Consider the following 16,162-nt stretch of genomic DNA (forward strand, 5'->3'; position numbering starts at 1 on the left):
GAATGTAGTAGCTCGATCAACCGCGGAAGCCGAGTATAGGGCAATGGCATCATTAACATGTGAACTTATATGGGTGAAACAATTCCTTCAAGAGCTTAAATTTTGTGACATCCATACTATGAAGATGTATTGCGACAATCAAGCTGCTCTCCACATTGCACCAAATCCAGTGTTTCACGAGAGGACTAAACATATAGAAATTGATTTTCATTTTATTCGTGAAAAGTTGTTGACCAAAGAAATATGTACTGAGTTTATTGGGTCAAACGATCAACTCGCAGATGTATTGACTAAGTCATTAAGGGGTCCTCGGATTGAGTTTATTTGTTCCAAGCTTGGTACATACAATTTGTATGCTCCAGCTTGAGGGGGAGTGTTAGGATATTTATCCTATTTTATCATCATTATAGTGTGTCAAGGGTTACCCTATTTATCATGATTATATTGTGTCTAGGATTACCCTATTTATCATGATTATATTGTGTCTAGGGTTACCCTATTTATCATGTATTTGTGTATCAATTTATTCTTATAAATAGAAGATTGTGAGAGGGATCAATTAAGCCCTCAAGAATTATTTCTTTTCAATCTTAAGTGAAAACAAAAGTTCATCCGTAGCCGTCAAATCATTCTTGTGTTCTAAATTAGCTATAGCTTTTGCTTCAAGTGCACAGCAAAAGTGTTGGAAGTCTGTTAGGCAATTAAAGGTGTACATGCAAAAGAATAAAAAAGGAGAAAATAAGTAGCGGGTAAGGTGGTTAGTTGTTAGAAGAGAGAGAGGGAGTATAAATAACAAATAGAATAGGAGAGAGGGGTAGCAGATATTTTACTTTTGGGAATAGACTGGGCATTTTCCAGTGGAGAAAGGGAGGCTTCCTTGGGGATACTTACCTGTATTTTCTGTTCTTCCATACTTTAAAGAATTAATGAAATACATATACATTCGTCTCTTTTTCTATTGTTAGTGTTGTGAGAGAGGAGATTCATATGTTAAGGTTCCATGCATAAAGGAACCTAACAGATTTGGTCCGACCTGCCGGATCCAAATCGGAAGAGTAATCGTAGCGCGTGAAGAAGAAGAATGGAGGGGAAACTGAATGCACTAGAAGGAAGGATAGAGGGACGGATGGTGGCTATAGAGTCGACCCTGGAGGAATTGAAGGCGGGAATGCGAGTGATGACTTTCTCGTTTCAGCAAACCTCGGGACGACGCTCGAGGAACCATGATCGAAGTTCCGAAGGAAGTCGCGACTCCGTCAATGCTGAACGAGAACGGCGACCACCAGAAAGTTCGGAGGAAGAGGAAGATGACGGAGGAGAAGTGCAACAAAGCTGGATGAAGCGAGTCGAACTACCAACGTTGGAACGAACGGATCCCATGGGATGGATAGCAAAGGCTGAGAAATTTTTTGATCTTCAGAACGTAACGGAGAGGGAGAAGATGAAGTTGGTATACATCTGTATGGAGGGAGGTGCTAGTTATTGGTTCCGCTTCTGGCGGAAGAAGACCCAACATCCAACTTGGAGTTTGTTCACTGTCGCCTTAACGCGGAGGTTTGGGGGATTAAACAGGGGTTCCGTTTATGAGAAATTGGCCGCTGTAAGACAAAGGGGAAATGTCAACGAATATATACAGGAGTTCGAATTCCTGGTGGCACAAGCAGCTGGAGTAAATGAGGAACAATTATTAGGATATTTTTTTGTTGGATTGTAGGAAGGATTGAGAAATCTAGTGAGGCCACATGACCCACGAGATCTGTTGATAGCGATGGAGCGAGCTCGCGATGTCAAGCAGGTGAGTTCTGTATCGCGAGGTAATAGTGGAACGGGAGGAAAAGGAGGGACGGCTTGGGGAAGATATGCTCCGAGTTCAGGTACTGTCGCGAGGACGGAAACCTATCGTGGTTCGACGGAGGGGTCAGCGAACGCTGGTGGCAGGTCGGGAATGAAGAAAGAAGGTGTTTCCAGCAATTTAGCCACCCGAGCAGGCAATAACGGAGGAGGGAATGCTCAGGGAAGAGGAGTCAGGACCCTGCCTTATCCTGAATACATTAAGAGGCGCGAAGAAGGGTGTTGCTTCCATTGCGGAGGTCCTTACAGCCCGGGCCATAGGTGTGCGGAAAGGAGTATGAGGGTGATGATTTTAGCAGAGGAAGATGAAGAAGAGGTTGAAGAGAAGGTCGAAATGGAGCAAACAAATATGGAGTTGTCGGTTTTCTCTGCAGGAGGATTGACACAATCTAATACCATGAAGTTACAGGGTTGGGTACAAGGAAGGAAGGTTTTCGTATTAATTGATAGCAGAGCTAGTCACAGCTTTATAGCCACCAGATTGGTGGAGGAATTGGGGTTGGAAAGCATCAATACACCTCCTTATAAAGTGTGCTTGGGAGATGGACAGAAGAAGTTGGCCCGAGGGTGTTGTTTGGGAGTCCCAGTGACACTGGAAGGTCTGGAAGTCAGAGATAAACTGTATCTCTTTGAGTTGGGTGGAGTGGATGTGATATTGAGAGTAACGTGGTTAGCTTCACTGGGAGAGATTAAAGTGGACTGGGGAAAACTCATTATGAAGGTGGAGCAAGGAGGGAAGGAGATAGAGATCAAAGGGGATCCTACGTTGACACGTCGTGTAGTGACTCCAGAAGCCCTTCTCAAGGAAAATGGAATTGAAATAATGACTCTAGTGTGGAGTTTAAGTAACACATAATTGATGGAAGGGGAGGCAGAGGAGAGCGTTTTAACTCGAGATGAAGAGGTGGTGCTGAGGCGAATTTTGAGTGACTTTGAAGAGATATTTCAAGATCCTCAAGGGCTGCCACCAGAAAGAAGAGTAGATCACAGAATTCCTCTGAAGGAAGGTACTGAACCTATCAATGTAAGACCTTATCGCTACCCTCATGGGATGAAAACGGAAATAGAAAGGCAGGTGGAAGAGATGTTACAGTTGGGTCTTATTAGACCCAGTAATAGCCCCTACTCTAGCCCGATAATTTTGGTGAAGAAGAAAGATGGGAGCTAGAGGTTTTGTGTAGATTATAGGGCATTAAATAGAGTGACCGTGGTTAATAAATATCCCATACCAGTTATTGAGGAGTTGCTGGATGAACTTCAGGGAGCATCCTATTTCTCAAAAGTGGATATGAAGGCTGGCTATCATCAGATTAGGATGAGGAGTGAAGCTATTCATAAGACTGCCTTTAGGACACACCAGGGCCATTATGAATTTCTAGTTATGCCTTTTGGGCTCACAAATGCACCGGCCACTTTTCAAGACATGATGAACTCGGTTTTAAGACCTTTTCTGAGACAATTTGTATTGGTGTTCTTTGATGATATTTTGGTCTATAGTAAGACATGGGAGGAGCATTCACAACATCTAGTGCAAGTCTTGAAAGTGTTAACTGAAAACACACTCTTTGCCAACCCGAAAAAATGTGAATTTGGCAGAAGACATGTGCATTATTTGGGACACAAAATCTCGGCAGGAGGAGTGGAAATGGATAGAGAAAAGAATGCAGCAGTGTTAGACTGGCCGGAGCCAAAAAGTATCAAAGAATTGAGGGGGTTCTTGGGATTGACTGGTTATTATAGAAGATTTATCAGAGACTATGGGAGGATGGCAAAACCCCTTACTGAATTGCTCAAAAAAGGAAAAATTAAGTGGTCCGCAACAGGAACCGAAGCTATGTAGCAGCTCAAAGAGGCTGTAACTACAGCTCCGGTGTTGGTCTTACCTGATTTCAATCAATTGTTTTGTGTGGAGTGTGATGCTTCAGGTTCGGGGGTGGGAGTTGTGTTGTCACAGAACAACAGGCCCATAGCCTTCTTCAGTAAGGCTTTGTCCGAATCCTCTCTTGCTAAGTCCATCTACGAGAAAGAATTGATGGCTTTGGTGCTTGCTATCCAGCATTGGAGGCCATATTTAGTGGGTCAGAAATTTGTTGACTACACCGATCAAAGAAGCCTAAAATATTTATTGGAGCAGTGCATTACTACTCAAAGCCAGCAAAATTGGCTAGCTAAATTGTTGGGGTACGAGTTTGAAATTAAATACAGAACGGGAGCTTCAAATCATGTGGCAGATGGTCTCTCTAGAAAAGGGGGCGAGTGGGAGGAAGAAGACAAGGTTCTACATCTGATATCCATACCCTATTGGACAAATTTTCAGGAAATCATGGAAGAAGTGAAGAAGGATGCGGCTTTAAAGAAAGTGATGGAAGACATACGGGCAGATCCGAACCCCCATCCTGCTTATACCCTAGAACATGGGAGATTACACTACAAGGGGCGGCTGGTTTTATCAGCACAATCCTCCTCGATACCGCAATTATTGGCAAAGTTCCATAACACGGTTACCAGAGGGCATTCCGGTGTCTATAGGACTTATAGAAGGGTGGAACACTCTTTATATTGGCCCGGAATGAAGAAGACAGTCACCGACTATGTGGCTGCCTGCCTTGTATGGCCGGAGCATAAATACTTAGCATCCTCACCACAAGGTCTCTTGCAACCATTACCTATTCCAACAGCTATGTGGGAGGATATAAGCATGGATTTTGTGGTAAAGTTACCTAAATCACAAGGCTTTGACACTATATTAGTGGTGGTGGACAGGCTCAGCAAATATGGGCATTTCATTCCCATTAAACATCCGTATACAGCAAGATCTATAGTTGCAGTGTTTGTGAAGGAGGTGATTAGATTACATGGCATACCTATGACCATTGTAACTGACAGGGACTCAATATTTTTGAGTATATTTTGGCAAGAGATTTTTAAATTACAAGGCACACAACTTAGGATGAGTATTGCTTACCATCCAGAGACAGATGGACAAACGAAAGTGTTAAACAGGGTGCTAGGAACCTACTTGTGCTGTTTCAGTTCAAAACAACCCAAGAGTTGGAGTTTCGTGTTGCCTTGGGTGGAATACTTGTATAATACCAGCTATCAGGAGGCCTCTAAGTGCACACCCTTTGAAACAGTTTATGGCAGACTTCCCCCCACACTGACACGTTTCATTCCGGGGGAAACAGTGGTAGAGGCAGTCGCTCAAGACTTGCAGACCCGCGACGAGGCTTTACAGCAACTTAGATATCATCTGTCCAGGGCTCAAGCACAGATGACAAACTATGCCAATAAGAAGAGAGTGGAGGTACATATCAAGGAAGGAGATTGGGTATTTTTAAAAATCAAACCTCATAGGCAAACATCTATGCCTACAAGACTCCACCCGAAGATCTCCGCAAGATATTATGGTTTGTTCCTCGTGGAGAAAAAAATAGGTCCAGTAGCCTTTCAGCTGCAATTACCAGCAACGTCCAAAATACACCCTGTCTTCCATGTGTCTCAGCTGAAGTTAGCTATTGGAACGCATATAGTTGAGGTGATCTTCCTAATGAACTGCAGGATGACAGTCCTCAATATACCCCGGTGAAGGTGCTGCAGCGCAGGAACCAGAAATGCCAAGGGGAGGAGATACCCCAAGTCCTCATACAGTGGCAGGAGAGTGGTGTTGAAGGCGCTACTTGGGAGGAGGAGCACTATATCAAACAGTAGTTTCATAACTTCAACCTTGAGGACAAGGTTGATGTTGGGGAGGAGGGTAATGTTAGGCAATTAAAGGTGTATGTGCGAAAGAATAAAAAAGAAGGAAATAAGTAGCGGGTAAGGTGGTTAGTTGTTAGAAGAGAGAGAGGGAGTATAAATAACAAACAGAATAGGAGAGAGGGGTAGCAGATATTTTACTTTTGGGAATAGACTGGCATTTTCCAGTGGAGGAAGGGAGGCTTCCTTGGGGATACTTACCTGTAAATTCTGTTCTTCCATACTTTATAGAATTAATGAAATACATATACATTCATCTCTTTTTCTATTGTTACAGTGTTGTGAGAGAGGAGATTCATCTGTTAAGGTTCCCTGCATAAAGGAACCTAACAAAGTCCTACATCGACTGGAGATAAGGCCAATTCATAGTTTATAAGTGGGTGCAAACCTAACCCTACAAGCCAGTTTTGTGGGGTTAAGTTAGGCTTAAAGTTCATTACTAACATGGTATCAGAGTCATGGTTAGAGTCTATCCTATCGATAATTTGTTGTTTGTTGGGCATATTGTTCCACCCACTATCGGGCCGCTATCGGATCACCCATTAAAAATGTCTAATCCCAAGCTCAAGATGTATATACCTCAGCGTGAGGAGGGTGTGTTAGAAGTCCCACATCGACTAGAGATAAGGCCAATTCATAGTTTATAAGTGAGTGCAAACCTCACCCTACAAGCCGGTTTTGTGGGGTTGAGTTAGGCTTAAAGTCCAATTCTAACAAAAAATCTAAAACAAGTATTCTTACCCGATGTTGTAAAAGTCAAGATTTTAGATAGGATCAGGAGCGAAGTCAAAAACTCTAAATTGTAAAAAACAATATGAATCGTAAGTTCCTACTAAAAAACTAAAATTATACTTGGAGATAAACTAATGCATAGAAAAATAAAAGGTTAAATAAGTTTTTGGTTTGGTAGCTTCAAAATATTTTCAGTGACTTTTATACTCAACACTTAATAAATATGCTAATTTGGTTCTCCTTGTAACTTTACTACTCTTTAATCGGTACTAACTCTGGAATTTGGTATTTAACATGTAATAATTTTAGTAAGATATTTGCAATTACGCTAACATGTGACATTCAAGATTGGTATGTCAATATAGTTAATTCAAACTACCAGAATAACTATCATGACCAAATTAACATATTTATTAAATGTTGGATATCAAAAACACTGAATATTTTGGAGATATCAAAAACTTATTTAATTATGCTATAGCTGCTCCAATCAAACAATTCTGGGATTGAGCTCCAAGATTCCACTACAATTTCAGAACCAAACAGTTATGTTTGCAATTGACTAGAAATGCAGTAGAAAAATAGCATGCTTGTGCAATGTCACTTCTAAACTCATGACATTAGCGTGGCCCTTACCAACCTCGTCTAACACTTTATGGGAAAGTGATGTGAGCAGTTCACCTTTACTTCAAGTCCCAAACACAGGCTTTTAAGTGGACCATGTAGACTTTTAAATGAAATCATTCTTTAACAATAGATTTAAGGTGGTATTGAAATGTTTGCTATATATAAATGGTCCATACCTGACCCCAACCCTCCTTTCCTCAAGCCCCTCCATAAGACCATATATGTAATTATTTATCATATCACCATTCAAGACATTAAACCCAACTAATATGACCAAAAACCAGCAGATGTGGTTGAACTAAAATTGTAAGCTACCATTATAGATGTTTCTTTGTTAAGCTATTTACCACATTTAAGCCACAATCATAACCAAATTCACAAGCATCAAATTATCATTAATCTGTTTTACCTAAATATGACATCAGCTTAACTAATTCCATTATTTTGCGATATCAGCCTCACCTAGAAATCTGTAACACATCAAAGTCTGTCCTTAACTAGACCTGTTATACTCTCTAAAGAAAAAGAAGGATGATAAAGCAAGCTTTTATGCCATTACAATGCAGCAACACATTAAGACGTTTAAAAAGATACAATATAAATTTTAGGGGTTAAATAAGTTTTTTGTTTCTCCAAAAATTGACCCTTGTTGAAATTGGTACCTCAACTTTTTCAATGTTTATGATACTCAACATTTAATAAATAAGCTAATTTGGTCTAAGAGTAACTTTATTACATTTTAATAGGTGTTGACATGTAATCATCCTAGTAAAATATTCGTAGATGTACTATCACGTGACACTGTCAAAATTAACATGTCAACACTCTTAATCCAAAATATCAAGAACAAATTAGCAAATTTACTAAATGCTGTGTATCAAAAATACTGAAAAAAATTGGATGTACCAATTTCAATACAACACAGTTCTGAAAGAACCAAAAACTTATTTGACCCTCTATACATACCCACACACACACACATATATATAGTTAAATAGGTAAAAGAATTTAACAGAATAAATAAAATAATAATAATAATAATAGAAAAAGTATAGTAAGAATACCCCTTCCAGCTTTTCAACTTGTGTAAAATGGCGGCCAAACGATGTGTACCGATTACCATATAGAACAGGTGCAAGATATACTTTCAGCTTATCCTACAGAATAATCATTTAATATAGCATTGTCAACTGAACGGAATCATTTGTGCTACTCTAAAATCACACAATTGTGTATTATAAATGAAAAGAAAAAGTTCAGGAAACAATTTATTACATAAGATATGGAACAAGACATGGCTAGCACATGTTAAGACTAAAAAAACAATGAAAGAATATCATACGATAAGACATACTAAAGAGGAATGAATAATCCCTAGAATTTTGTTTGAAAAAAAATTAGCAGACTACCTTCCACTTAAATATTTGGTTAAGAACATCAGGACCACAAACAGCTGCAGCATCCCGAACATTGTGCCCACCCTCTAGCATCCTTAGAGCTGTTCGAACAGCCTGAATATAAAAGACAGAATAAATAAGCTCCAAACAAACTGTGAAACAAACACAACTACATATGGTAAGATATATACCTCAACTGAGCCTTCCAATTTCCCCAACGTAATGGTTTTCTCCACAACATTTTTCAATGAGTGGGTATGAGTACTAACAAAATTGTGCTCTTTTACAACATCCTCCAAAGTAACTGATGAAGTAGCTTCTTTAAACATAGCCACCAATCTACATCACAAGAAATCATATCAACAAATATCATCATAATTAACCACAAAAATGGCTTCCGAGTTTCAAACAATAATCCAATAGAATTAATACAATGGAAAACACAATAAAAAAAGGGGACAAGGTAAAAGAAAATGAAGAAAAATAACCATTTCAGAAGTCAGATAAAAAATATTCACCTCCTCTCTGCATCTTCATCTAATGAGGGTAACGCACTACTCAGCTTTTTAGTAGGCTTAACATGCCGGGAATTATTAGCTACATTATTAACCTTATTACCAGAATTAATTTGCTCAGAACCATTTTGCCAAAAGGCAAATAATTTTGCACCCAATGAGGACTTATTTTCTGCACCCTCAGACTTTCTGGTTTCCTTTGGGACTAATGGCCTCTTACTTTCATTCAAACCCCTTCTTGATGCCTCATTTGTTTTCTTCCTTGAGATATTTGATCCAGAAATCTTTTCAGACTTCTTGTCAACCACTTTTCCAGAAGACACTTTACCAGACAGTTTATTAGAAAATTTCAAAGCAGCCTTTTTGTCAATTAAACTTTCAGAGACAGTGCTGTTCTTGTCCAATATAACCCTCTCTTTGTTTGCAGGCTTTTCATTGTCCTCATCATTAACTTCTCGAACAGAAGCTTTTACATTGGGAAACTTTATATGATCCCTTAGAGGAGTCCCAAATTCATCATCAATCTCATGTTTTCTGTTTCAGAAGAACAGAAAAAGATATTACAAGACATTTACAAGTAAAAACTGGAGAACAATAGCACCAGTACACTGTAACACTTACAAACAATATATAAGAATGCGATTGTTGGGTAGAAGGTCTTCCCAAGCCCTTGTTACAATATCTTCATCCTCTATGTCATCAAATGCAATCTTCCTGATATAAGCAACAACTTAAGAATCATCCTTCCATACATTATAATCATTAAATAAGTACAAGCAACACAGGCAAAAACGAATGATATAACCTTGGCAAGCATTTGCGATGGTAGGACTTGGGGCAACGCCTACAAACAGCAAAGTGAAAATCATGTTCGTTTTTGTCTTCCATTCCTTTACAGACACAACAGTAATGAGTAGGACAAGTAAAAGCTCCTCCTTCAGCAATATTTCTCTCAAGTTCCTTCGGATCTGGAGCCTCCTCAACTACCCGGTGAAGTAACTTTGCAACACATTGTGGATGATAAAAGAAACCACAGGTTGCAGACGCACATTTGAAGACCTAAAGGAGAAAATCCGAATGACTTTTAGTCCCATACAGAACAAAGAAGATCTAGGAAAACCCTCCTATTTAAAAAAGTGATGGTTAGTAGTGGTGCATCATAGCATGTTCAGTGTGCTTTAAGGGTACTTATGTCTTCAGCACTCTGTATTGTAAAATGTACTAAATTATACTGAGGCCAGTTTACTGCATATACAACTTTACCTATTGGCCATAGCATGCTCATTGGGAGGATTTGTATGGCATAAGTGACACCCAGCCCACCCAGATATACAGTATGTAAAGAACATAAACAATGCAGTACATAAGCAAATAACATAACCATATTTTTTTAAAATAATTTGTAAATCTTATATAGTCTAATTCTATCCTATAAAATGGCTTATAAGGATGAGGGTTGCCCCCATTTCTATACTCTTTTTGAGACTCTATTTATAGTCAATGTAGGACACAGATTTTTCCCAATGCAGCCCCCTTACATCCTCCACTAACAGGTTCGGTGCATGGAAAATGTCAGGTGAGACTTTCCAATGGACATTAAGATAAACTCTAATAATATCTTAGAATTTGGACTAGGACTTTGGTTACCTTAGCTGCTCCACACATACATTCTTGAGTCTTATTGAGTGTCTCCAATTATGCAACTGGCTTATCTAGCAGCAGGAGGAACATTTCATCTTCAGAATCATCTTTCAGACTCAACCTGATTAAGCTAAAATCATTATCCAAGTCCCAACCCAAATTCTATAATGGTATTACAATCTATTCTTGATCCATCAAAAAGGATCACCTACCATATTATTATCTATGCCAACTATAGCCAACACCTCCATGTTAATGAACACGTACTAGCTTCTTTAAGAGAATAATCATTTTTTTTATTTTTTGAAAAGTCAGTTTAAATATAACAAATAGTTAAAATCATGCCTCTTGCTTTTTTTAGGCTCCTTATCATAAAAAAAATTTTAAAAAAAAAGCCTATTGAATTGGTTTGAGAAGGTGAATATATCTTTATGAAAAGATATAACTTTATCTTCTTATTTTGAGATTTTTTTGAAGAGACCAATTTTGTTCATTTTATGATGCCTCTTTATATTCATTTGAGGGTCATTGTTAAGGTTTTTTAAAGAACAGAAAAGATTAAATGAAGACTCAAATGGAATATAGGTGATTTTTATTTTCTGCTGAATAAGAAAATCAGTAAGATATGAATATCTCACTGCCCAGAGCCAAGCTCCTAAGAGAAACCAAGAATGGCTCCCTCTCTACTGAAAAACAAACTAACCATCCTCCCAAAACTTCCTTCCTGATTCTTTTAAAACAACCACACCCCTTTCTCTCTCTCTTCTAACCAATCTATTCCTCACTACTATGCCACGTCACTCTTCCTAGTCTTTTTCCTCTCATACTCTGCCCCACCTGTGCTTGACTTTTTCTTCTTGGATCAAGGGCTCATTGAACCTACTCTCAAATTCCAAACTCAACCCAACAATTGACTTGCTGAACCTGATTCATGAACCAAATAGGCTGAAGTTGAGTAAAAAATTGAGCTCGTTAAATAAACAAGCCAAACTGAATAATGTATAGTTTGACTCAAATGGTTCACTAACCAGCACAAAAGATGTATTAAATAATACATGTATACTACTATATTTATATGACTGATTTCAAATTAATTATACTATTTCTATGACTACTATAGTTATATGACTGATATCAAATTAAGTCGGGCTTCAAGCCTAATCAATTTGTATCAACTCAACCTTAGTTCAACGCAACTCAAATCCAAACCTAATCATAACAAAAACGTGAATATACAAGAAAATACAAACATTGATTATCATTTAGACCTTTCGTTAGATTGTTCTTACTTCATGTTATTTGAGTTTCCCTCTCTCTCTCTCAAATCCTACATATATTAGGAAATGTATCTAGTTAGAGAGTAATCTTTTCATGTGACAATGAGGGGAATAAATTTTAAGTAGTTATATAACATTAAAACTTAATCATCCATGTAGATTTACTCTTTTCATTCTAACATAGAAATGTCAATCTCACTGTATATGACCGCTATGTGTGTATTCATGTGTACCACATGTCTGGTGCCATAGTCCGTGCTTCATAGCATGAAAATGCACTTAGGTATCCTAATGATATTCAGTTTCCAAAAGCTACCACAAACCCCATCATCAAAATCTTACATTAGAAGTGGGAGCAAATATGCCAAAAGCTATTTCTCCTAGAAACAGAACTGACAAAAAGTATGTCTGTGTATATATATATATATATATATATATATATATATATATATATATATATATATATCAGATAAATAACCAAGGATTGTATGGCACTTCGTACAATCATGAAAAAAATATATAACAATGAAATAATCAACAATATGAGCCAACTGTGTTTCACATAGTGATACCTCAGCACCAGAAAATTTATCAGAGCAGCCTAGAGTACCACATGCAAAGCACTGATGTTGATTATATTCACAATTCTTACAGTAGAAGTTCTGGATATCCTGCAAAATTTTGTCACAAGCAATCAAATTTCAACCAGCACACAATGAAAAAGTTAAAAGGAAAAAGAAAAGTTGAATAAACATAAGCAGAATATAAAATTTACATACATCAACTTGCTTCTGGCTAAAACCAAGAGAGGCACAAGCAGATTCTTCACCATCCTCCTCATTAGCATGAAATGACCTCATGCACTTTCCATCACAACTGCATTTATCATTTAATAACTTCAAAATTAAAAAAAAAAAAATCATTGAGGCAAGTAAAACGTATACAATAACATGTAGAAATTATGTAAAATAACCTAAATACTACGCAGAATAAAGAAATCACACTAGATTAAAATAACACGCACAGAAAGAAAAAAATATACCACAAAAGTTCGCCACCATTGTCACAAATCGCACAAACAGAATCAAACAACCCATCCTCCCCATCTGAATCATCATCAATTTCATCAATCAAATCATTGTCAGTATCGTCAGTTATAAATCCAGGTCGTGCTAAATCTTTAACTTCCTGAAATCAATAAAATAATATTGATAATATAGCAAAATATATGGCATAAATAAAAGCAAGTAGCAGAAGACCATATTTCAGAAAAAAAAAAAATAGCTTCGAAGAAGGAAAACTAAATATCTAACAAACCTCATCAGAAAGTTTCTTAATCTTCAGCTTATGTTTATCTTCCCGAACCATGAGGAAAAGCTGTATAAATCAAATAATTGTCACTGAAGTGAAACACAAATGTTGATAAGAAAACAGGAGAAGAAATCAATATTATTTTTAGAAAATAATATATTAAGGATTAATCCAAAAGGGCAAGCCAAAGGATAACTAAATCCTTATCTTTATCCATATAACAAAACAAAGGAGAGAGCTGAATACTAAAGGAACAGCTAATTTTATCAGCACACAGTAAATGCATCATCAATAATTAAATACAATTTATGAAGGATCGCATATTAAGAATATGAAAAAGAATATTAAATTACTGAAACAGCACGAAAACAAGGAAAGATTTATAAAATAATCAGAGCTGAAGAAACTACCGCTGCACTATAGTACACAGCATGATAAATCAGTATTGAAATCATACATCAGAATATTGCATGAAAACCACTACATAAACTCCATGTTCTTAACCTACAAATCTTAAAATACCATCTATTATATCAAATAACAAGAAAAATCAAGTATTACTCTCCTGAAACTAAGAAGTATTACATGTCGGCCAATGTCACATTCTTTGAACAAACTCCTTACTTCTCTCCATCTGTTCAAGATGTTTCTATCCTCCAGCAGGTCCTTCCTATTCCAATGGCTGAGTCAAATAGCTCCACTGTCTCTGTCATTCCAAATCTTGATCACAATCCTTCTACACCCGTTTCTCCACATACTGAGATCATCCCACACAGAGCCCCAATGGATAGTTCACCTCCCCAAGACAATGGTGAATCTCCTACTTCAGATTCTTCTCCCTCGTCACCTCCTCCCACGCCTCCTGGTGAAAATGATTCAGCATGGCCTATTGCCCTCAGAAAAGGTACTCGTTCCACTCGAAACCCTCATCCCATTTATAATTTTCTAAGCTATCATCGATTGTCGCCCTCCTATTTTTCTCTTTTATCCTCAGTGTCCTCTGTTGTTATACTCAAGAATGTGAAAGAAGCACTTGATCATCATGGATGGCAACAAGCTATGATTGCAGAAATGTAGGCTCTTGACCACAGTAATACTTGGGAGCTGGTGCCCCTTCCCCCAGGCAAAAAGGCGATTGGTTGTCAATGGGTGTATGCAGTTAAAGTCGGCCCTAATGGTGAAATTGATCGGTTCAAAGCTCGGCTTGTTGCAAAAGGTTACACTCAGGTTTATGGTCTTGATTATTGTGACACTTTCTCTCCTGTAGCCAAGATGACTACTATTCGCCTCTTCTTTGCCATGGTAGTCATTCGTCATTGGCCACTTCATCAATTGGATATCAAGAATGCCTTCCTACATGGTGATCTTGAGGAAGAAGTTTATATGGAGCAACCTCCTGGGTTTGTTGCTCAGGGGGAGTCTGGTATGGTATGCAAATTGCATCGATCTCTATATGGCCTCAAGCAATCCCCACATGTTTGGTTTGGAAAGTTTAGCTCCATTGTTCAAAAATTTGGACTAAAACGCAGTGAAGCAGACCATTCAGTTTTTTACTGTCATTCTTCTCTCGGGAAATGTGTTTACTTAATAATATATGTTGATGATATTGTCATTACAGGAAATGATGTTGTTGGAATATCTCAACTAAAAGAGTACTTGTGTAGACATTTTCAAACCAAGGATCTTGGAAGTCTCAAATACTTCTTAGGCATTGAAGTAGCGCAATCAAAAGATGAAGTTGTAATCTCCCAAAGGAAGTATGCTCTTGATATATTACAAGAAACAGGCATGATTGATTGTAGACCGGTAGACAATCCCATGGACCCAAACCAGAAATTAAGGACAGAAGAAGGTGAATTATTCTCCGATCCAGAGAGGTATAGGAGGCTAGTTGGAAAACTGATTTATCTCACTATTACAAGGCCAGATCTATCCTTTGCAGTTGGAGTGGTTAGTCAGTTCATGTAGGCTCCGTGTGTTGACCATTGGAATGCTCTCATTCGTGTTCTAAGGTATGTAAAGAAGGCTCTCGGGCAAGGATTGTTATATGAAGATAAAGGAAGCATTCAGATCTCTGGATATTGTGATGCAGATTGGGCAGGTTCACCTATTGATAGACGGTCTACTACAGGATATTGTGTTTTTCTGGGAGGAAACATTATTTCATGGAAAAGTAAGAAACAGAATGTAGTAGCTCGATCAACCGCGGAAGCCGAGTATAGGGCAATGGCATCACTAACATGTGAACTTATATGGGTGAAACAATTCCTTCAAGAGGTTAAATTTTGTGACATCCATTCTATGAAGATGTATTGCGACAATCAAGATGCTCTCCACATTACATCAAATCCAGTGTCTCACGAGAGGACTAAACATATAGAAATTGATTGTCATTTTGTTCGTGAAAAGTTGTTGACTAAAGAAATATGTACTGAGTTTATTGGGTCAAACGATCAACTCGCAGATGTATTGACCAAGTCATTAAGGGGTTCTCGGATTTAGTATATTTGTTCCAAGCTTGGTACATACAATTTGTATGCTCCAGCTTGAGGGGGAGTGTTAGGATATTTATCTTATTTTATCATCATTATATTGTGTTAAGGGTTACCCTATTTATCATGATTAAAAAAAAAAAAAAAATTCATAGTTTATAAGTGGGTACAAACCTCACCCTACAAGCCGGTTTTGTGGGGTTGAGTTAGGTTCATTCCTATTTTCGGTTTTTCCTGGTTTCCTTTTCTAAGCTAGAGTCATACTGCTGCTGTAAAGGAGTTGCTCTCCTAAAAAATCATCCATTTCCTTTCATATATTACTGATAGGTACCCAGATTTTATTAACACTGTAAAGAACTCCAAGACAAGTTCTTGGATGATCTTCCTATGAAAACCAGACAACTTGGTCTGTATCTAGTGACTGGTACACACACAAATCCCAGGTCTTTCGAGAGGACCTGTCTCTCCCTTCCTTTCACTTACAATTTTCTCCAAAAAAACTCCAAAACTGCCTGCTCACCTCCTAATAAGACTATTCATAATAGTCTGTTACAGTTATGTAA

At 37.9% G+C, this 16,162-nt stretch overlaps 1 protein-coding gene across 3 annotated transcripts in view; it reads right to left on the bottom strand.

Moving 5' to 3' along the window:
- LOC124847900 (protein ENHANCED DOWNY MILDEW 2-like) overlaps window positions 1–16,162 on the bottom strand; it is a 29,606-nt gene that overhangs the window by 9,700 nt on the left and 3,744 nt on the right. For all 3 annotated transcript variants that reach the window (XM_088091878.1, XM_088091876.1, XM_088091879.1), the window contains exons 4-13: window positions 13,114–13,173; window positions 12,839–12,984; window positions 12,576–12,672; window positions 12,369–12,467; window positions 9,684–9,937; window positions 9,500–9,592; window positions 8,882–9,412; window positions 8,555–8,702; window positions 8,376–8,477; window positions 8,031–8,123 (exon numbers count right to left, since the gene is read on the bottom strand). In XM_088091878.1, the coding sequence (XP_087948004.1) occupies window positions 8,031–8,123; window positions 8,376–8,477; window positions 8,555–8,702; window positions 8,882–9,412; window positions 9,500–9,592; window positions 9,684–9,937; window positions 12,369–12,467; window positions 12,576–12,672; window positions 12,839–12,984; window positions 13,114–13,173 (1,623 nt within the window). The remainder of the gene's footprint in view (window positions 1–8,030; window positions 8,124–8,375; window positions 8,478–8,554; window positions 8,703–8,881; window positions 9,413–9,499; window positions 9,593–9,683; window positions 9,938–12,368; window positions 12,468–12,575; window positions 12,673–12,838; window positions 12,985–13,113; window positions 13,174–16,162) is intronic.

This window comes from Vigna umbellata, chromosome 5 (genome assembly GCF_029865625.1).
Source record: "Vigna umbellata cultivar VRB3 chromosome 5, Vumbellata_1.0, whole genome shotgun sequence".
NCBI lineage: Eukaryota > Viridiplantae > Streptophyta > Magnoliopsida > Fabales > Fabaceae > Vigna > Vigna umbellata.